The sequence below is a fragment of the Nycticebus coucang genome, chromosome 23, assembly GCF_027406575.1.
Source record: "Nycticebus coucang isolate mNycCou1 chromosome 23, mNycCou1.pri, whole genome shotgun sequence".
Classification (NCBI taxonomy): domain Eukaryota; kingdom Metazoa; phylum Chordata; class Mammalia; order Primates; family Lorisidae; genus Nycticebus; species Nycticebus coucang.
In genome coordinates, this window is record NC_069802.1 from 6,024,976 (window position 1) to 6,048,517 (window position 23,542).

General features: G+C 41.2%; 1 protein-coding gene and 1 non-coding gene across 7 annotated transcripts in view; one reads left to right on the plus strand and one right to left on the minus strand.

Moving 5' to 3' along the window:
• CORIN (corin, serine peptidase) overlaps window positions 1–23,542 on the plus strand; it is a 332,111-nt gene that overhangs the window by 255,771 nt on the left and 52,798 nt on the right. For all 6 annotated transcript variants that reach the window (XM_053578127.1, XM_053578126.1, XM_053578129.1 and 3 more), the window contains 5 exons: window positions 1,083–1,199; window positions 5,322–5,429; window positions 13,700–13,931; window positions 18,403–18,548; window positions 19,328–19,435. In XM_053578127.1, coding sequence (XP_053434102.1) covers window positions 1,083–1,199; window positions 5,322–5,429; window positions 13,700–13,931; window positions 18,403–18,548; window positions 19,328–19,435 — 711 coding nt within the window. The remainder of the gene's footprint in view (window positions 1–1,082; window positions 1,200–5,321; window positions 5,430–13,699; window positions 13,932–18,402; window positions 18,549–19,327; window positions 19,436–23,542) is intronic.
• Window positions 9,599–9,739, minus strand: LOC128576174 (U4 spliceosomal RNA). Its single transcript, XR_008377279.1, has one exon. It is a non-coding gene; the product is annotated as a U4 spliceosomal RNA (small nuclear RNA).

Consider the following 23,542-nt stretch of genomic DNA (forward strand, 5'->3'; position numbering starts at 1 on the left):
GGGTGGGGCCACATCTATGGTGCATCTTAGAATGGGTACAGGCGATTGCACTAATGTACACAGCTATGATTTAACAATAAAAAAAAAAGAAGAAAAAAATAAAAAAATAAAAATGTCTGATTTGGAAAGAAAAAAATATATAATAACTAGATTTCTAATTCTCTGACTTGAACTTGAAATGTAATATCACTTGAGTCCTTGGTTAGTGGACACAGTGGAAGAGTGGACTGTATCCTCAGGATGCGGGAGAAGAAAGGGCATGACACTTAAGTCTAACCTTGTGGCATTGAGACTTTATTCAAGAGCAGGGAGTCTTAATATTGACAGTAACTCAGCGAAGGCTGAGGTCACGTGATGCATGGGTTTCTAATGCTTTAAAAGGCAATAGGTATAGAATTGGAGAACCTGTAGGAATCAGAAGGTTAATGGATACTAGATCATCCTTTTTAAATATCAGATGTTACAAACAAGTTTTGAAATAAAGTGTTTATTGAGTATTAGGTACTATGTGAGTTTTTCCTCATATTTATATACACAGATATATAATACATACTTAGGGTCAGTAGGTCATATAGATGGAGAATGAAATATTTGGGCCTGGAGTCAGAAAAGTTTGCCTTCACATTTGGCCTCCCTCCTAACAGCCGGTTCATTTTGAAACAGGCAGAACACTTGGGTTTCCTCATCTTTAAAATGAGGATGATAGATTCTACTTCGTGAGATTTTTTTGTGAGGATTTGAAATCATAAACGTGGTGCACCCAGCTCAGCTCTTGCCATAAAAGAAGCCCTTTCTGAATTATAGAATGTATTAGTAGTATCTTTGCTATCCCCATGAAGAACAATCATACAGTCTTAAAAAAATTTTTTTTAGTAAGTGCTATTTAATAAAGCAGGAAAAATTCTAGAAAGAAAATTATCTATTTAAAAAAATGTTTAGAATTAAAACAAAATAATGATACTTCCCTTTGTATACGCAGAACACTTTATTTCTTGGTGGTGGCTGATGAATAGGTGTTATTTATGGGATGTGCAGACTGAAAGAAGGATTAATAAAGTGAATATTCTTCTGACCTTTCCCAGCTTGTCACAGCCAGGGGCTGGTGGAGTGCAGGGATGGACAGTGCATCCCCAGCACGTTCCAGTGTGATGGAGACGAGGACTGTAAGGACGGGAGTGACGAGGAGAGCTGCAGTGACAGTGAGTGTGGCCTGCCGCTTCTGGAATGTTCCTTGTTGCTGGATCTTTCCTTGGAAATAAAGTAGAACATTTGAAGTTGCCTAACGCTTAAGTAGGATTCCCACATAAATAATTCCAGATTGCCTAATGCATTGGTCCTCAGGCACTAGTCAGCCAGGAAACCCTTTCTTGTGGTAAATATAATCATGTAACTTATGCTGAAAAATCCTTCCTTAGGGTGAAGGGCAGAGGTGAAATACGCAGACTGCACGGTTGGATTCAGTTAACTGTCTTGCACAGAGAGCTGTGATGAAAGTTCAGGTGCCCAGTTGAAAGAGGTTAGGTTCCAATTGGAGGAATTGGCTTCTGGAGTTACACGTAATGGCTTCTTGAAATAACCACGTTGAGAGGAGTGGTTTAGTGCCTCATATTACCAAGCAATATACTTAAATAAACCTTAAAAGGAGTCTGATTTCTACATGCGAATTTCAAAAAGAAAAAGTGAGTTAAATAAGCTGGTTTTTACATGTGACTCTGTCAGAAAAGAAAGTTCTATGCTGATTTATTTTTCATTATGGTGTGCATGGAAGCCTCTCAGTATGGGCCTGGTTAGAGAGTTCCTGGACTTAAAGACCACATTTGTCCATGTTACAGGGGCACAGCCTCGTTGTCCTTAGGGCTGTGGCTGCTGCAGCGCTGCCGCCAGGGCCAGCTTGGCTCTATGACTTGCTATCTGGTGACTTTCAGTAAGGAACGCAGCCCCTCTGGGTCTGTAGACTCAGAACGATGAGAGCGACTTCAGAGGGTTGACACATGCTGAGAACTCAGTCAGTTGTAGCTATTATGTTCATGCTTCTCTTGGGCTATGTGTATTTACAGTCAGCTAATGAGATTGCTCGAATGCAGGTAAATTAGTTTTCTTATAATGGATATTGTTTTTTTGAGACAGGGTCTCACTGTTACCCAGTCTGGAGTGCAATAATCTGACCATTAGCTTTCTGCAGCTTCAAACTCAGGTGGGCTCAAGTGCAGTGATCTTCCTTATTTAGCTCCAGAGTAGCTGGGACTACAGGAGCAAGTCCTCACACCTGCCTGATTTTTTAAAGTAATTTTGTTGTATTCTGCCCCCACCCCCACCACCCCACCCCCGGCCACCATGAGGGGCTCTTCTACAATTTGAACTTTACCTTGGAAGTGAGACCAATGCAATCTAATAATTTGTATCTTCATATTGATTTAAAATAAAAAACATAAAAAGAAACTTTTTGTAGAGACTGGGTCTTGTGTGGTTTAGGCTGTTCTCAAACTCCTGGCCTCAAGTAATATGCCCACCTTGTTCTCCCAAAATGCTAGGATTAGAGGCAGGAGCCACTGTGTTCTGCTCATAATAAATATTGATCATTAGAATAACTTTAATGGAAAAGCATCCAAGATCTAAAGGTTTTAAATCAAAGACTTGTTGCACAATAAGAATATATAAAGAGGCTTTATTGTAACAATTTTGAAATTCAAAAGGAAATCTTTTATTAAGTGTGCATTGCAGTGTGTGTATCCACCAAGAACCTCCCTTTGGATAAAATTGTTTTTTTCCCTCTCTATAATTCAACTTTGAAATAATTTTGAATTCTTCTCTATGAAAGGGCAGGATTACATGTGAGAGATACAAGAAAGTCATATGATAAAATTTTAGTATCTTTATATGATTTATTCTAGTAAATTCAACTTTAAAAATGTATACAATAGTGCTAACATGTGGTCAGCCACTGGGAATTCAGTAGGAAGGAAATCAGCTGATGGGGCTTACAGTTTTCTGGGGAAACTGGGCAGGATGCAAACAATTGTGTGAGTCATTATCTATTCATGATACATTAATAGGCTATGAAGGGAACTCAGGGTGCTGTGATGCCAAATGCAGTGGGTATGCCTTGGGAGGGGGTCTCAGACAAAGCTTCACTGAGGAAGAGGTATTGATTAGAGCTCAGACATGAAGAGTGAGTAAACAAAGAAGAATGTGGCTCGTAAAAACATTTCAGATACAGCGCCCCACTTGGCCCAAAGTCCTGAGGTGGGAAGGAACAAGGCATGTTTAGGGTGCTGAGAGAAGGCCATTGTGATTAGAGAGCAGAGAATGACACTGCAATGTGTAATTGTCAACCCTGATTGCAGGTTTGTTTCAGACAGGGATAGGAAGGGAAGCAGAGCCCAGTTCTCTCACATGGTTGGGCCTTGTAGGAGATTTAGGACTTTGAAACCCTTAGGCTCTATCCCTGCCTACCTATCTGGTCTTCATCATCCTCTTCCTCAGTGGCTGAGGCTCTGGTGACTTCGATCTGTGCACTTTCCTATTCCAGCCCTTTGCATGTGGTGCTTTTCTTTATTCTTTTTTAAAATTTCAGATTAATATGGGGGTACGTATGGTTAGGCTACACAGTTTGCTCCTGCATTGTGAGTGTGCACAAGTGTGTGGCACATTCCTGTATGTGCTGCTTTTCTTTTCATCCTTTTATTAATTAATTAATTTGTTTTTGGAGACAGTGTCTCACTATTTTGCCCTTGGTAGAGTGCCATGGCATCACAGCTCAAAGAAACCTTAAACTCCTGGGCTCAAGTGATTCTCCGTTCTCAGCCTCCCAAGTACCTGGGACTATAGGCAACCAGCACAATGCTTGGCTATTTTTAGAGATGGGTTCTTGCTCTTACTCAGGCTGGTCTCAAACTCATGAGCTCAAGCAATCCACCCAGCTCAGTCTTCCAGAGTGCTAGGATTATAGGTGTGAACCACCATGCCTGGCCAGATGCTGCTTTTCTGCATGGGAAATTCTTCTTCCCACAACTTAGCTCTTCTGCCTGGAAAATCTCATTGGGCAGGTTCCCTGTGCTTGCCTCATCTGCTTTTACTTGCTCTTAAATATGACCTCCATAAAGCAACAATCACACAGCATTGGAAGGTTTTGCTACTAGTGATCCTCTGTCAGAGTACAGGCTGCTTCCCAGGCTGTCATGCCCTTCTATCTCCTAGTGCTGAGTGCCCAGCTTTGCCACATAAACTTGCCACATAGCAGGCATAAGAGCCTAAACTCATGGACATTGTCTGGGTTTTCTTTGAGAAAAATGTTTGACCCTGCTGACATTAAAAAAAAGAAAAAAAGAAGAAGAATGACACATCTTTTCTGCAAGGTTATGATATATTATGTTGCACATTAGTGGTCCCTGAAAGGAGAAAGATTCCATCCAGTATTAAAAACATTATCTTAAAGTTATACATAAGAGATTATGTATACACACATACTATTATTTATACTTAAAAGTGCCTTGAAAGATTGTCTAGATTCCAGATGACATGTCTGAAAGTAATTGACCATAATGGGGGAGAGATAGAAAGAGAATGGACAGTAATTTATTACCTTATCCATTTTATCTACAAATCACCAGAAAATCAATGGGTAAGCATTTTCCTGTCTCTATACCTTAAGTAAAGCCATCAGGGCAAAGGCTGATGGCACTGCTGTCATTCCCTTGGAAATAAGAAACCTGGTTCCCAAGTCATCACAGTTAGGCCAATGATACTTTCCAAGAATGTATCTTAAATATGGGTAACAGCTGCATATGACTTGTATTATGAAGTATCCCTATTGTATTGGTGTTGATGGCCTATTCATGATTAAGGAATATTATTAAGGAAAGCATTTTCCATAGGGGGAAGACTGCAGTTGAGAGCAAATGAGTTTAAATTAAATTAAACTTAATAAAATATTAATTTAATTTAGGGTTCAGATTTTCAAGACCCTTTTATTGCTCTCACTCCCCCAAATCACTTGAATTTTATTTTGTAATACATGATAGGTGCCCACATATGAAGAAAGCACTATTGTTTTTCCATTAAAAGCAATGATCACCTGGTTGTTAGAGAAGTTTGTGTCTTGTTTCTTCATTCCTTCTTTAGAATACCGAGATTGTATTTAATTGCCAGAAAAATGAACCCCAAAAGTATCTTTTCATTATGTGTTTGATATTTATGGAGAAATTAGAAGGAAATTGAAGTCGTGTTGTTCCTCAGCTCAACCAGACATCTTTATCTTTTAGATCGTAGTGTAAGGAATTTGCAGACAATGAAAACCAATGTGCCTTTTCCTCTCTCTGTAGGTCAGACCCCATGTCAGGAAGGAGACCACAGATGTCTCTACAATTCCTGCCTTGATTCATGTGGTGGCAGCTCTCTCTGTGACCCGAACAATAGTCGGAATAACTGTAGTGAGTACAACAGCTGGCAAACGCGATCACATGTCAGGACACACATTCTGGGTTTTTCTTCTGCATTGACATTAAAACATTGAAGTCTGGAATCCCTCCCAAAAAAGTGCACCTATCTTCTCTTTCTTCTTTAAAGGTTCATGTGGTAGCATAAAAGAAACAAAATGGTCTTAATTAACTTAAATCAAAAACAAATGTGTCATTGTGAATGAGCTATAAATCCCCATTGTTAACATCATTACCGTCAGGCTCAGCTCAGCGTCAGCTCCTATATATTATTTTTTTGGCTCCATCTGCAGGCAGATGCTATCTTTCTTCCTTTTTAAAGCATAGCTTCAAAAATGGAAACTTTATCCAAGAAGCAAATATGAAGTTCATTGAAATAGCATGTAAAACTTTGGCAGTCTGTTCTTTCAATAAATTCATCCTCACCTTTCCAGGAACTCTGATGAGTTTTGGTGACAATGTAAGAGCTCCGCATGGAGTAGGCGTGTGGCTCCAAGCTGGCTTTCAGGAGGGGGAATTATTTGAAGAAAACAGAATGGGCAGGAATGAAAGAACACGGGAAACCCCCCAGAAAATTTAAAATGAGTCAGAACATCCCCTATGGCTGATTTCTAGTAATGATTTCTTACTCCTGGGCTCTGTTTTCATTTTACTCTTACTTCTTTGATATTTATAGTTATGGGTCTCTATTTTTAGAGATAGGGTCTCCATCTGTCTTCCAGACTGGAGTGCAGGGCTGCGACCAGAGCTCACTGCTTCCTCAGACTCCTAGGCGCAAGCCATTGTGCTGCCTCCGGCATCTGGGACTCTCGCCTGCGCCACCATGCCTGGCTCTGTCGCCTTCTCTAATGAACTTTTTGCCTCACTTTCAACTTGAGCCTAGAACTTTAGAAGCGATCAGCTTTCAGGTGGCAGGAGAGTGCTACTTCTTAACACGGCTCCACCTCTCAGCTGAAGGCCAGTGGAACCTACCCTGTTTCCCCGAAAGTAAGACAGTGTCTTATTTTAAGGTGTGCTCCCAAAGATGCACTAGGTCTTATTTTCAGGGGACGTCTTATCTTTCCTGTAAGTAGGTCTTATTTTTGGAGGATGTCTTATTTTCGGGGAAACAGGGAAGGAGGCTGAAGGGCTCAGATCCTTACGGCTGCTGCGGTTTTCAGGTCCTAGATTTACTTGGTGGCATTTCTGGGTTAGTGTGGAGATTGTAGGGAGTGCCCCTGTAAAATGCTGGGGATCTGGGGATGGGGGAGGATGAAACAAATGGGCTGGAAGAGGGTCTAGGTAGGCAGCTAATTAAAAACCCAAACTGATGGGACTGTTGTTTTCATGGCACTTAATACAGCTGTCACCCTTTGGCTGAAAGCACAAAGCCCAGCCTTCCTCCATGTCTCATCTGAAAGAAAGAACAGTAGTACTGGTCTGTCCTACACTCAAACTGCCACCTTGCTCCCTTTAAAATTACTGAAATATATATATATATATTTCTCTGTCTCTCTAATATATGCATATTCATATTTATATGCGGATGTACAGGTGCATGTTCTGGGGCCATTCTCGCCATTGTTTCACCTTGTTCCTCTCCTAATCTACTGCAGAAGTTTTGCAGAGCTGCTTCTTTGATCCCCTTCTACTTGGTTGAATACCTTTGACCAGTGATAGTGTCATCTTAAAGACGTGTTGTTTACTGTGAAAGTTTTGAAGGTAGTTCAACATGGAATGGCGCCTGCTGTTAGACACAAAAACTGGAAAGGGCAGTGGTAGCAGGTGTCTAATCTGGGCAGGGAGCAACTGGATGTCTGTTATCCTATTTTCTTAATAGTTGAGATATTTTAAAATTTAAAATATAAAAACATAACAGGGAGGGGCAACTAGCTCACTCAGGCTCATACAGCAAATCAGTATTCACAGTGTGTGCCCGATATTCCAGCACTGGGTGACCCAGAAGGGAGAGGCGCCGCTTGCTTTCAGCGTGGAAGGATGGACACACTGTCATCTCCCCACTCATGTAACTGTGTCTGTTTTCTCTGTATGTTCTTTATCCGTTTTCCCCAGAGTCTCACTTTCTCATCAGCTTCCCCATCCACCACGTATATTCCTGCTAGCTTATTTCCATACGTGTTCAGAAAATATTTTCGCATCTTCTCCTCTGAGTGCCAGGCCTGGGGCTGGGCACGGCCTCTCCCTCCTTCTCTTCTGTGTTACTAAAAACGCTGCATGGGCCTGACTTCCAGTTGAAAGTCAAGATGTTACTCTTGTTCTTTCAAAGACCTTCAGGACGGTACATGTGGGCTGGGTTCTCTGTAAAGATGAGCAAGGAGCAGTCCTTTTCAGAAAACTCTTCACACACTAGAAAACTTGAGAATTATTGGATGATGGTTACCGCTCGCTATCAGAGATTATCCGTTGGCATCTGAGGCCTGTTGTAACTGCTGTCCCTCTGGCTCAGTGTCAGTGGAGAATGTGAGTTTGGAGAATGTGGGTATTCTGTCTGGTGTAGCCAGCCTCCCCCTGGACTGCCTGGGTTTCTAGTCCTTAAGACATCGGTTCTTGCCATGTCATAAAGTATTCCGTAACTTTTTAATGGTACTTGAAGATACACTGGGTGGGACCTAGTCACCGGTGTTTTTAAATGCCCCATGTGACTGCAGTATGTGACCAAGGTTGAGAATTGCTTTACTCCTGGCTCTTGATGACAGCTGCAGAGGTTTGGGCTTGGGGAGACACCTTCGAAATCAAATGTGAGACATTTCCATGTTCCTATGTGCAATTTTCAGTGGAGAAGGTCCATGGCTTATTTTAGATTCCCACAAGTATCTGCAATTATTATTTTTTTTAAGCCTAAAAACAACATCTCTGATAATACACATTTTCTCCAAGGAGCAGCGTTTAGCAGTCTATGTTACCACATCTGGCCGTGTCCAGTATCTGTAAGATCTTTGTTCCTTACTGGGATGCAGAACAGAGATGTGTATCCCGCCTCAGGAATAGGAGCAGGAATGCCGGTTCACCCCACTCCAGTGTGGAGGGACCGACCCTCACCTCCTCCTTGCAGTGAGCAATCCAGAGAGCTGGGGGAACGGCTGCAACAGACCCTCCCGGGCACATCCATCCTGCCGGCCAGTGCCCACATTGGCCATGGCCAGGTGAGGCCACACATGGCTGTCACAGCCCAGGCCCTCTCCAAAGTCTCTCAACAGTGTTCTGTCAACCTTTATTTCTATGCTGTTACTTATGTACTTTTTTCTTCCACCTTATGAGGCACTTACCCAATACCAAGGAAGGAATAAACAGGTTTTCTTTGACTAATTTTCCACTGCTTCAATTCCCTGCCCTCTCTGTGCAAGCTCTAGTTGGAAGCAACAAATAGTTTAAAGGGTGTGGTAGAGTCAACAAACACCATGACAATTAAGGACTTTTGTCCTTGCCAGCAAATAGTAGAGGAGGGAATGATCATATCTTTATAAAAGCATTTTCAACTACTCAGTGAAAAAAATTAGTGATTGTATTAGGATATTACCATTTGATAACACAGTGAATTAATGAATCAAAGTATGGTGTGTCTACAGCTGCTGATGTCACAAAAGGGGAATCAAAGATGATGTAGCTTCTGCTGAAGGAACACCACAGCTACCGTTACTCCTGCCAAAGGGATGAAGCCCTATCAGTCCTCTGAATGCTTCTGCTAAGTTTCAGGAAATAGGACAGGGAACAGGTTTAATCTCGCCAGGCGTGTGCAATCAGCAAGATCCAAATTTGGGTACACTCTACACATCAAATTCCTAGGTTCTTCAGTAGTTTAATTCTAAAGAAAAACAAAGGGATAAAAGGGAAGCTGCTAAGAGATTATAAGAGACTAAAGTCAAGACAAGTCTCAAAGAAACGTGGAAATTTACCCTGCAGTGTCTGCTGGTGCACACTTACAAAGCTATAAAGAAGAGCAAGCATGTGGAAATTGTAACACTCAGTTACTCTAGGGGCGAGGAACAAGGTTGTGATGACACAGGGCCTGCGGTGGGGTGTCTGGCAAAGTTCAATTTCTTGACCTAGTGGTAATTACAGGGTGTTCACCTTACAGGAACTCAGCAAATCATTACAAATAATAATGTTACAGGGAGATTTAAAGTTCGAGTTAAAGGCAGATCTTTTTTTTTTTAATTATTCGGTCTCCATAGAGACTGTCAAAAATTGCCAGTGCTGGCTATATTGCAAGTCATCACGGCCGGGTATTGGGAAAAGTTTTTAGTTAGCAATAAGCGTGCCTCGGATAAACCTCGTTGGCTCCAATACTGCCACTGCGCAAAGCTGAAAGGCAAATCTTTGAATATTCTATGCGCTGCTGGATGTACACAAGTTATACTTTTCATGAGAATGACCATTGTTTACATGGTTTCTAGTGACTTTAGGATTTATTTGGTTTGAACAAATCTTGCTTCAGACTCTGAAAGGTGGGATATCATTGTTATTCTATTAGGATTTATTTTTTTTCGACAGATATTTATTCAACCTCATCTGTGTTCAGGACATTTTTGTGCTGAGCGCTGCATCAAACTTGTGGCAGTGAAAATCCTTACATATTTGTGATGCGACTGCCCTCTAGCGGCTGTTGTAAATCAAGCTTAATGCTTAAGATAAAAAAACTTTATTGATATCATAAATCATTGGATTTGGGGCTGACAGATATATTGAGAGTTTGTTTTGCTTAGCAGTCTGTGAAGAATGTCATATTAAGGAATAAAACACAAGATCCGGTCAACTTTACTGCATTTAATAAAGATCTCCAGAGTGATATATGATTATTACTTAATCTTTTCGTTTTCCTTGGCTCTGAAACACAAGTTATATCTTATCTAAGATCAAAAGTGAAAAATTCTCCTTATATTAAAAGAGAAAAAAATGCTTCATGGGATATGTTCTATTAATCATATAAATGGAACACACCAATAAAACGCTGAACCTTGATGAGGTAGTAGAGGAAGAACGAGATAGGAAAGGCGGAAAGGACGGCGTCAAAGACCTGTGCAAGTGTTTCCGTTTTTAAAAGTTATAAACATATTAAAGAAATTAAGGGAAAAAAAGCATAGAGTTAGAACTGCATCCGCTGGCTTGTAAGATGGTCATGATAATTAAGTAACAAAGGCAAGTTCAAGAGTCACAGGAATACTGTGATTCCACTCTGGCAAAAAGCAAATGCAGACCTCTGTCTAGGGGTGTGAATGTTTGTATGTCTAAATACGAGCAAGAGAAAGAGGTGGAAGAAGTCAAAGCTGTCTTCAGCCCCGAGGGAAGGCAAGGAAAGGGGAGCAGGGAAATGATGAACTCTTTACTCATTTTTGTATTGTTCTTCTTGTTATAAGAAACCTGCATTTTTTGAATCTTATAGTCCAAAAATATTTGGACTTCGTGGTTTATAAACCACAGACATTTTTCTCATGGTTCTGGAGTTTGGAAGTCCAAGGTCAGGGTGGCAGCAGGTGGCAGTATGTTCACTTCTGGTGAGGACCCTCTTCTGGGTAGCAGACGCTGTGTTCTCACCTGGTGGAAAGGCAGCCGGCGAGCTCTCTGCTGTCTCTTTGATAAGGGCACTGAGCCCACTCAAGCAGGCTGCCCTTTCATGTCCTAAGTGCCTCCCAAAGGTCCTACTTCCTAATGCCAGCACCTTGGGAGTTAGGACTTCCACATACGAATTTTTGAGGAACACATTTAGTCCATAATACTCCTCTTTCACAAATCAAGGAAATGATAAACTGAACCAACACCCTCTACTTTGCACCCTGACTCATCCTCAGTATTACACCAACTTTACAGCATGTGTCTTTCTGGGGAAATTGAGAGTCATATTACATTTTGTCCACAATGATTTTTATCTGGCTAGTGTCAGGCACATAAATAAATATCTGTGAAGCCCTCAGAATCTTTAAATTAAGAAGTAGTCCCAGAGCTGTTTTAATGTGTTGCCCAAGTCCTTATGGCTAATCTCTGTACATGGATACCACTTCTTAGCCAAATAATGAAGTTTAAGTTGGATAATCACTCTTAATAATGCATGGGGTCTTTGGTCTGTCTGGCTAATTTTACTAAAACGCTTGCTGGATGACCTCTGCCAGCTCAGGGAATGTGGCACAGCTACTACAGACGGAGACCAGGGAGACTCTCCACCCCCAAACCTGCCCAGACCCCCTTTACACTCTGAAGCCTTCCCGAGTCTCTCGTACTCCATGTTGTCGCTTTAGGCTCCTAGCAGTTTATTCACCTCTGCTGTCTTAGCAAGTTTAGGCTCAACAATGAAATACGATAGACTGGATGGTTTAACAACAGACATTTATTTCTCCCAGTGCTGAAGGCTGGATCCACCATCAGGGTGTTGATAGATGCAGGGCTTGGTGCCTGGTGCCCGCCTGCTTCCTGGTTTGCAGACAGCGCCCTCTAGTGTACTCTGGCCTGACAGCAAGAGCTGTGGTTTCTTCCTCTTACAAGAACCTTCACCCTGGTTCTGCTCTCAGGTAGACCTCAAGGAGACCTAATAACCTCCAAAGACCTAACCTCAAAATACCATTGTGGTGGAGACTAAGGTTTCAACATATGAATTGGGGGAGGGGACAATAAACGTTCAGTCCATGACAAACTCCACCCTAACCTATTCACATTCTGATACAGCCACCAGCACAAGTGTCTTTGTACCTATGGAGACTGTGAAGGTCCTCAATGGCAGGGACTGTATTTTTCATTATTTTACGCTTGGAGTGCCTGATATTTTTCTCCGTTTTGTTCTCACTTGATTCTGGCATCATGTGGGGTGCAGACTTTGAGATCAAGATTAAAGTCCCATTTCCCCAAAGTCTCAGAATTGTGTGAGGGAGGCAAGTAAGTATAATGAACAAAGAATACAGCAGGATGCAGCCAGCATTCGCCAGGACTGTACCTGAGGGGCTATAGCCTGGAAGAGACTCATTCTGGGAGTAGTAATGGGAAGAGCGGTGGGCCAGAAAAGTTTTCCAGAAGAGGTATTTGTGTTGAGTCCTACAGGCCAAGGAGGCGTCCTCTTGGCAGGAAGGGTGGGAAAGGATTATTCAAGGCAGTATGTGCTGTCTGTGCCTGGCAGCTAGGATTGTGACCACATTTGTGACCATTTATTACACTGTGTTAAGAAAAAAAGGAGGTAAGAGGAGCAAATGGTGCATGAAGACAGGCAATTCTTAAAAACATCTGGTATCACAAGGTGGTAGAATTCATTGCAGTAGAGATACTGTTGATGGGGTAGTTACAGGTAATGAGCTTGGAAAACTAGGCTGTGGTTGAAGTGTGAAACAGCCTTGAATTCCAGGCTAAGGGGTTTGGATTTTATCTCATAGGCAAGAAATGTCCAATATATTTCAGCATCTTCTTGCCTTGAAATTCTTGTAGCTTTAAATTTAAATCTGTTGCTCAACAATAAAACATAGTCAGAAGTTATCTAATTACCCATTTAATGAAACTCATATTTATTTATTTATTTGTTTGTTTGTTTGTTTTTGAGACCTAGTCTCGCTCTGTCACCCTGGGTAGGGTGCCGTGACATCATCATAGCTCACACAACATAGATCAAGTGATACTCTTGCCTCAGCCTCCCAAGTGGCTGGGAATACAGGCACCTGCCTTGATGCCTGGCTCGTTCTCTATTAATAGAGACTTGTTCAGGCTGGTCTCAAACTTGTGAGCTCAAGCAATCCACCTAACTTGGCCTCCCGGAGTCCCAGGATTACAGGCAGGGAGCCACTGCACCCAGCCAAAACTTGTGTCTTTTTTTTGTTTGTTTTTGCAGCTTTTGGCCGGGGCTGCTGGGTTTAAACCTGCCACCTCTGGCATATGGGGCCAGCATCCTACTCCTTTGAGCCACAGGCACTGTCCCCAAAACTCCTATATTTTAATGGCTGTGAAGATGGTGGGGCTAGACTATTTTAGATGTATTGAATAAATCAGAAAAATAAGGTGAATTGAAGCAAATAAAAGAAATGATGAAAAAGAGTCATTTTAAGATAAGTTGAGCCAAGAGAGAAAAGGGAAAGGACTTTCTAAAGCAGTGTTGTGTCTTAGGCTGGCACCTGCACGTACAGTTTGCTCTGACTCCACTTACCAAAATACTAATTTTTTGACATCCATGAAAAAATGTTATATGCTAGTCTTAGCTACTCTAAAGAGAGTAAACTTCAAGTTTATAAAGTTTAAGCAAGTTGTTTTTACATGTGAAATCTTTAAAACTACATATTTGTATGTGTGTTTTTTATCAGGTCAGTGTGAACCAATTACATTGGAACTCTGCATGAATTTGCCGTACAACTATACAAGTTATCCAAATCACCTCGGACACAGGACTCAAAAAGAAGCCTCCATCAGCTGGGAGTCCTCTCTTTTCCCTGCCCTTGTTCAAACCAACTGTTACAAATACCTCATGTTTTTTGCTTGCACCATTTTGGTACCAAAGTGTGATGTGGACACCGGCCAGCGTATCCCCCCTTGCAGGTAATATGATGCGGTCTCCACCAAGCTTCCTTATTTTGCTTCAGAGGGAACACAAGGAAAGAAGCTGTAGTTGAGTTTAGACAAAGTACATTTGGCCAAGGAACTCTGTGTTTAATAACTGATGAAAGTTAAAGAAGTAAAAGTTGTAAAATTAATGTTTGTGTCAGAATTCGTTACCGAAGTATCAGACAAGGGGTATATGAATTGCTTTTGATGGCAGTTCATGTGTTTTATTATTTATTTATTTATTTCTTTTCTGACTTGGATTCTTTTTTTTTTATTATTAAATCATAGCTGTGTACATTAATGCAATCATGGGGCACCATACACTGGTTTTATAGACCTTTTGACACATTTTCATCACAGCAGTTAACATAGTCTTCCTGGCATTTTCTTAGTTATTGTGTCAAGACATTTATATTCTACATTTACTAAGTTTCACATGTACCCTTGTAAGATGCACCGCAGGTGTAATCCCAGCAATCACCCTCCCTCCCCTCCCTCTCCCCCTTTCCCCTATTCTTAGGTTATAACTGGGTTATAGCTTTCAAGTGAAAGCCATAAATTAGTTTCATAGTAGGGCTGAGTACATTGGATACTTTTTCTTCCATTCTTGAGATACTTTACTAAGAAGAATGTGTTCCAGCTCCATCCATGTAGACATGAAAGAGGTAAAGTCTCCATCTTTCTTTAAGGCTGCATAATATTCCATTCTGACTTGGATTCTGTGAAAGGTTTTCTGACAATGACTCCAAAATCAAGAGGCAAGAAAGAGAAAGAAAAATAAGTTTGACTACTTAGAATAAAAACAGAAAATAACTTTATGAATCAAAAAACACTACAAGGAAAACTGGAAGACAGATGATAAAGTGGGAGGAAGTAATTAGCAATGTCTATAGCACACATGAAGAATTAATAATTCAAATACATAAAGAATTTGTGAAAATTGAGGGAAAACCCCCAAAATTGATATAGGAAAAAATGAGCAAAAGATATGATTAGAAAATTTATAAAAAATAATAGAAATTGCTTTTAACATAAAAAGATGTACAATTTCAGTCATAATAAAAAATGCAAATTTAACTATAGTGAGATACTATTTATCACCCATCAGGGTGGCAAAATTAAAAGCTTAACCAAACACCTTGTCGGTGAGGCTGTGAGAAAAGGGATGCTCTCATGCTTCTGGAAATGCAGACTATGCCATTTCTACGGAGGGCAATTTGCGTTTACCCTTTGACCCAGAAGTCCCACTTCTAGGAATTTACCCTAAGATGAAAAGAACCTCCACATGTACTAATTTGTTCATTGAAGAATAGCTTGCAAAATCAAAATATTGGAAGTTGGCCAGGCGTGGTAGCTCATCCCTATAATCTTAGCAACTGGGAGGCCGAGGCCTTGACCTCAAGAGTTTGAGATCAGCCTGAGCAAGAGTGAGACTACATGTCTATTTGAAAAAAAAATAGAAAAACTAGCAGAGCATTGTGGCAGGCACCTGTAGTCCCAGCTACTCAGGAGACTGAGCTAAGAGGGTCACCAGAGCCAAAGAGTTTGAGGTTGCTGTGAGCTATATTATGACACCATAGTACTCTACCCACGGTGACAGAATGAAACCAAACATTTCATTTTGGTGGATCAAGAAGCATTTCTGAAAACTATGAGTTGCAGGAGAAAGGGTGTCTCTGCCTCTTTCCTCGATTTGTTTAAAATGCTGCATTCCGATCATGCCCACAAGGCCGAGAGCTCAACAGGGAGACATAACCCCATTCTCCCAGGTTGGATGGGAATGGGCATTTTTGACATATCTGCCTGTTTGAATGAAGTAAGGCACAGTATTTCAAGAGCGTGGCTGGAGATTTGGAGATGAGTAATATCCCTAGAAACAAGAGAATTGTTCTGTAGTCCATGTTCAAGTTCATGTCCTAGCTCTTTAGCTGCTGGGTACCTGACACAAATTCCAGAGTCTCTCTCAGCCTTTCATCCTTTACTTATAACATAAGGATAATAAAGGTTATCAGGTTGGGTTGTTGTGAGATTCAGTGGCTACATATAAATGTGAAAGCGTTTCCAGTTAATCGTAAGCCCTGCTCAGATGCTCACCGTGACGGTAGCACAGGAGCACAGTGGCTTAGTGGCAGTTTTGTCCTTCCTCTGCCGTGTGTCAGGAATAGGTCAGAGGTGACAGTCACAGAAGGTTTGTCACTACTTCAGTGCTGTTTCCCTCCAGGGATGAGTGCACAGATATGCTGGTCTAAAGGTGAGCGGTAACTACGGAAACCATATGTTGGGATCAGCTCTCACTTACAGCTTTAAGAAAAGGCTATAATATCAATATCACAGACAGAAAAGAGAACAATAAATTATACGCTGAATAGCCAATGGATGACAAAGTTAGGGCTTCTATAGAGTCAGGACAGAACACAATAAGATTTCAAAATGCCTTGGTGAGGTGATGGCATTATACAAATAAAACTTAATATTGGCTTGTGCAAAAACAATTCTGGAAATTTCTGTTACATAATTTTTAACATCTCTTAATAAAGCATCTACCCACTTACCTTAAAAAGTTATTTCCAAATCTTATTCCACTTTTGCTAAGCAAGGTCAATGATAGCAAATGTCTTTTAATAATACTGAAATTTTTGTATTTGATTTTTTATATGTAATATGTAATTAAAATTTCCCTGATGCAGCAATTTCTATTATAAATGTAAATTCATATCCAGATATAATTTGTAATTTCAGGGTTTAAGTTTCACATTAAAATGCCTAAGGTTAGAATGGTCCTGAAATATTATTCGATCAACATGTTGGTGAACTGGATTTAGATCCTTCCATTCTTTTTCTTAGGTTCACCCACACACCTTTCGTTTTCAGTGGCTATCACTGTGAATTTTATATTTTGATGTTTGTTTGTAAGAAATTGGTTTCTTTTATGCAAGAATGATATGCTAATAAGTTCATTAAGCAATATCTAGTGGCTTTTGCCAAGTCTGTTTATTAATCTTAACATTTGATTTTGAGTCTGAGAAATCTAACATTATTGAGGCCTCATGATGTGCGAAATACCTGAGGATTGTGATGCTGTGGAGCTCAAATGAGCAGTTTTTGAGCTACGCGCATGTGGGCAGGGCTGCTCCTGGGGGTAAGCTCTGCACAGATGGTGAGAACACTGCTCACTGGAGTTATGCTGATGAATATTGTTATTATTTCCATTTTACAGAAAAAAAAGGAAGTGATAGAGTCGGGCATTAGATGGTCTTCCAATAAATAAGGTATCATATGGTTAGTTTAAAATAGCAGCCACGAGTAAGTTATAAACCTGCAACAAGACTAGTTAGCCAGAAGTTAACAAACACTATTGAACTTCCAGTTTTTTGAACCTAATATGGGAGTGCCATGGCTTTATCTTTGCTCCAGATTCCTATGCTAAACTAGCGCTAAGTAATACTTTACTTTGTCCATACTTAAACCTAAACAGAGTTTCTGGTGGCTAATCTTCCTCTACCAGTTTCCGGTCAGAATGGAGCAGACCTTTCTGTTCCATTTGATCTTAAAAATGAGAACTGATGGAGATTAACTTATAGTTTAAAATTTGAGATTTTGAGATGTAAGAATGTATTTAGAAGGAAACATGGAATTGGCCTAAGACCAAACTTCGGCTATATCTACTACTTCTTTCTTTTAACTGTGTAACTAACTTCTTAGTAATTCTGGGTCTATTGAGGCAAACCCATGCTTGTCTTCCATAGGCAGGAAAGAAATCTTTTGTGAGGTGCACTGATACCTCAATTGCAAACGATTCTGGCCATAAATGAGTTAGCATGTATGAAAACACCTAGCACCCTGCTTAGTATATCTTTTCTGTAAAACAACAGACTTTATGTTAGCCAACTTGAGCTCAGCATGGATAGATTTGTGAGAAGTTCCAAGCTTTTCGACAATGTTGGTTGAAGGTGAAGTAGGGAGGCCATGCCCGAGGTAAGCAGGTGGCACACGAGATGGCCAGAGGCAGAGACCTGTGTGGATGAGGGTGACATGGACTCCATGACCACTGATGGAAAGCTATTGACAGTGATGTTGGGGGCTTCCCTGCTGCGAATGAATGGTTGGAAAATGTGTCTACTTTCTTCTGAAAGGCAGAAGAAAGGATTAGAAAGGTGTAATGAAGAAAGGAATCTGTGTTCTAGAAACATCTCTACCTCTCTTTCTGCAGTCAAGTTTCTTTTGGTGACAACGTGTTGCCAGTATGCACTCTCTTTGCGGAGATATTTCTCCTTTTGGCTTCCTAAATCCTCATGCTACATGTGTGCTTCTCCATATATTTGTAGCCATACACTCAGAATACACATGTTGTGTACACACACAAATCCTCATGCCGACAGAATGAAAACCCTCCACGCCCTGCTGCTGTTCGTCTCAGATGGAGCTATTTCTGCTTCTCAGCTTTTGTTTTCCTTTGCTCCTCTAGAGCCCTGTGTGAGCTCTCTAAAGAGCGCTGCGAGTCTGTTCTGGGGATTGTGGGCCTGCAGTGGCCTGAAGACACAGACTGCCATCAGTTCCCAGAGGAAAATGCGGACAATCAGACCTGCCTGATGCCCGACCAGTACGTGGAAGGTTCGTTTTTCAATTCCTTCCCACCAGTGGGGCTGCCGGCCTGGCTGAGCGTGCCGGTGACCTTGAGAGGTCTCTCTGTGTAGGGTTTTAGTGGCGTATTTTTGTGTTTGTCATCTATTTAGTTGCTAATCAGGCGACTGTGCACCTGAAGACACTGAGGGATTTGGCACATCTGTTAGACACTGTCATCATCTTAAAAATAAAGACATTTTTGAAAACAAAATTAAATAAACTCAGAGCTGAGTTTGATATTCCAAGTGGTTTTGTTTTAGCCACACGTCACTCACAGAGCCCATTACATACAGCTGCTAATTGTATGTAGGGACCTGCAGGTAATGGGAGCATTGAGACACCGTGACTTCAGGGCACGACATTTGGAGACCATGGCAACTGCGGATCATTACATAGGGAAATGGAGAAGGGCCCTTCCAGCCAGGCAGAGAGGCTGGGGTGGGGAAGTGATTTTGACACTTGGAGGCAGCCGGATAGTCAGGAGCATCAATGCCACAGATGTTGGGCTCTGGCAATCGTTAGGTTGTCCATCTGGAAAGGTAACTGCTGGAAAGCACGGGCACTAGACTGGTGATCTGGAAAGATGGTACCAAGAATGAAAGAGAAAGGTGTTCATTCACAGGCAGAAGAAAGCCAAGCACACTTGGCTTCTAATGAAGAGCACCCCCTTTTTCAGTAAAGCTGCTTGCCAACAACTCCTTGCTTGGGTGGAGAAATCAGCTGATGTGCCTGGGTTTTGTCCGCTGAGAGTAACATTGTTTTAACAGAGTGCTCACCCAGCCACTTCAAGTGCCGCTCAGGACGGTGTGTTCTGGCTTCCAGGAGATGTGACGGCCAGGCTGATTGCGATGACGACAGTGACGAAGAAAACTGTGGTACGTATCGTGTGACAGCACTGTCCCTGAATGTACAGTAATAACAGTTATAATAAGGAGCCGTGTTGAAAATGCAGGCTCCTCCCTGGTAGCGGCTGGGACTGAGTGCCGGTGGTTTGCCACTTCCTTCTCTTCTCCTTGTCCCCCACCCCGCCCCTCCTCTTCCTCTGCCCTCAGATGGGATCTTGCTTTGTTGTCCAGGGTGGAGGGCGGTGGTGCAATCACAGCTCACTGTACCCTCCCCTTCTGGGTCAAGCTATCCTCCTGAGCTTCCCAAGGGGCTGAGACTAGTGACGCATACCACCACATGTCGCTAATTTCTTTTATAGAGTCGTGCTATGCTGCCCAGGCAAACTGTAAAGCATGCATTGATACGTATTTCCCTACCTCTCAACTTCCCCTAAATTACTCCTCTATATAACCTTGATATATACAAGGCACGCATGGGGTTGGTGCATGTGGCTCAGAGGAGTGGGGCGCCAGCCCCACTCACCAGAGGTAGGGGGTTCAAACCAGGCCCCGGCCAAAAACTGCAAAAAAAAAAAAAAGTGTTTATACAGTACGTGCATGTATACAGTAATCCACCACCTCTTATCCAGAGGGAAAATGTGCCAGTATCCCCCATGGATGCCTGGAAACCAAATTCTATATGTATAGCACTATGTCTTTTCCGATACATTCATACCTATGACAAAGTTCAATTTATAAGTTAGGCACGATAAGAGATTAACAACAGCAACGATAAACATATCAATATAATTTAATAAAAGCTATGTGAATGTGATCTCTCTATCTTCTCACTCAAACTATCTTACTGTACAGTTCTCACCTATTTTTAGACCATGCTTGACTATGGGTAACTGAAACCATGGAAAGCAAAATCTCAGAGATAGGGGCATTACTGTATGTGTAAGGAATTATTTTCATTACTAAATTATAAAGCAGTTTTTATTTATTTCGAAGTTTGAGTAACGGTGCTTTTGCGTATGATTTCCTCGCTGCTCAGTAGACGCCTAGATGCGCAAGGACAGCGTTCAGGCGCTGGCGCTTCCATTGAATTGGGCCTCATTTTCGTGCCCTCTCATGTTCTGTCCCTGTTGGCAAAGGAGCTGACTCTTCCTGACATTCCTGCTATTGAGCTCCAAAATCACCAATGGAAAGGCCAGAAATGCCAATTGTAATTTAAGTGGAGCTAATGTCCTTGATTTCCTCGTAAGCCTGTGTACTTGTAACTTCAGTGTGTCCGGGAGTAGACACCAGACAATGCTCTTTAATCGTGTCCTGGAGGAAAGCAAAATGATTGAAGTTCTATCCAAAGAATGGTTTGGTTATGATTATTTAGCTTGTCCAGATTTTTAAAAAACTGACACTTTTTCATTGAAGGCACATAAGGCAATATATCTTCTGAAATAATTTCATTCTTTTGGCCTTTGAGGTATGCAATATTGCCTTGCTCTTCCAAATGAATTTTCTGTGGTAGACATTGCCCTTCTGCTCCAGACAAAATGTCACAAGCAATCAACTGCAATCCCATCAGCTACTATAAATATGGACAAGTGTATCTTCTGGAAAATTACAGCTGTCAGAATGATGGTACAATGGCCAGGCGTAATTTTATTATGGGGGAACATCCAGTGTTTTGAGAACCAGCTGTTATTTGCTAGTGTGTGATTTTTCCATAAAGAAATACATCTAAACTCGTTGAATACCCCTTGTGTAAGTGATTTATTAAGAATATATTCAACTTTTACTCGGGAGGCTGAGGCAAGAGAATCGCTTAAGCCCAGGAGTTGGAGGTTGCTGTGAGCTGTGTGAGGCCACGGCACTCTACCGAGGGCCATAAAGTGAAACTCTGTCTCTACAAAAAAAAAAAAAAGAATATATTCAACTTTGTTTACTTAACTGTGACTTTGATGGGTTATGGTATGCTGAGATGTAATTTAAAGTAGGTTATTCTTAGATGGCTCCGAGTGGTTGTATGATCCTCTGTTGGGGTGGCTACAAATAAATTTGCAGTAGGGGACTACATGTTTGAGAAATATAAAAACTTAGTTAAAAAAAAAAAGCCTTGCCAAGAGTAAAAGGTCTGAGTCCTAGAATATATTCTGCAAAAAAGAAGTCCAAAGTATTATAGTTAATTCAGTGTTTACATGACCCTAAAATATCCGATTTCTGATTTATTAATGAATTTTCATTAGTATTTTAATCACATAATTAAAGGCACATCAAAATGATAGAATGTTATTATCTAATCTCTGCCAATCACCCAAAATATTGTGAGCGCTACTGAGAGCTCTAGTTAAGGAAAGTTGAAACTGTGAAAATAAGGGTGGTGCCTGTGGCTCAAGGAGTAGGGAGCCGGCCCCATATCCCAGAGGTGATGGGTTCAAACCCAAAACTGAAAAAGAAAAAAATGTGAAAGAAATGAATCATTTAGTGTTAAATTAATGGCTTCAACAGTATTAATTTATGGGAAAACTCCTACGAAGTTTTACAAGGTGACTGATGATGGACAACTTTATAAACCTTCCCCTTTGGGTGTAAGCTTACATTTGGGCTTCCACAATGCTCTGGTGAGGGGGGGACACATCCCTTAAAATCAAACATGGAAGTCAGGTTGCTGAAGACTCCATAGAGGACTAGTAGAAAGTCATCCAGTTCCCATTTTGCCTACTTGGTTTTTGTTATAATGTCTTCATGTGTGCATAGGCTTCCTGTCTGATAATGCAAACACCGACTCCAGCCAAACCATGTTTCACCCCTCACTTCGTGTCTTTCCAATTTCTTTTGTCCCTTGAGCTGTTGAAGGCATTCAAAAGTATGGGCTTTACTGAATAATATGACCATTAATTATTCCTTGTTAAGAATTTGTCACTCCCTCAGAACTCCTAAAAATGTGACTGGGTTTCCCTTCAAAACAATACTTATTTAATTTAGTTGAAAATAAAGATGTGTTAGAAATTAAGCTTACTTGCTATTTCCTTGGCACTTTTGTAGCAGGAAAGCATGGTAGCCAAAGCCTTTAATTAAAAATACACTTTACACATTAGAATTTAACATCAAGTGATGTGGTTTTTAAATATCTCCACCTTTTCCTGGTAAATTTTTGTTGTTGGAATTTTTTTGATTGTGTAGTTGCTGACGTTAACAAGAGTTGAAAACACCCTCGGTATTAGAAATATTCTCAACAAGTGTTTGGAAGAATTATGCAAACCTGAACATGTCCTTCTGGAGCTGGTTTATGGGAGGGATGGTACAAGATACAAGCGCATTAGCCAAGTCAGCCCTGTGTCGGTTCAGCAGCCCTATACTGTCTGAAAGGTGGGAGGTGTGCCAGTCACTAACACACACGACGCAGATGGAGCTGTCTGTAAAACCAGCAACTTGATAAGTGAGCTAAGTTTCAATGTAATTTTCCAGGCAGTGATATCCAAGTAGTGGAGAACAAGGCAAAGATTTGGGCAAAGAAACGAACGAGAACAAAAAAGAATGGCGAACTAAGAAAAATAGCAATGGGATTGTATTTTGGAGCTAAGTGGTCATGATGTGGATTTGCACGTGTGAAGCTGAGAGTAGCTCTTGCCGGGCCTCGAGTCCACAATTTGGGTGAACTTCAAGAGCAGGTGGCACCTGGGGTGTAATGCAACAAGTCTCAGTGAGGCAGGTGGATGACGCCATCGGTGCAAGTGCTTTAGATCTACGGTCAGAATAAAATCCATTAGACGCAAACATAGCATCGTAACTGCCAATTGACCCCGATTCTAAGTAAAAGGCTGTGTATGTATCACGTGGAACAAGATTGACAGCTACACGAATGCCCAAGTGTCATTAAGTGTCTTTGTATTTATCTTCAAGTGACTATAAAAAAAAAATTGCTTCACTATCTCTTTGATCTCCTCCTGGGCTCAAATAAAACTTTAAATATGACCCGTGCCATTTTTTAGAGTCAAAAATCCCCTTAAGATGTTTTCGTTGATCTGACTCTGACATGGATTGGTTTCACAGCTTGATTTCAAAAGCTTTCCCAAAGGCTGTCTTTTCCGTCCCTTCAGACCCTTTTTAACAGCATTTCCGTCCCTGCCTCACAGACGGGCTGACCTGGTTTCT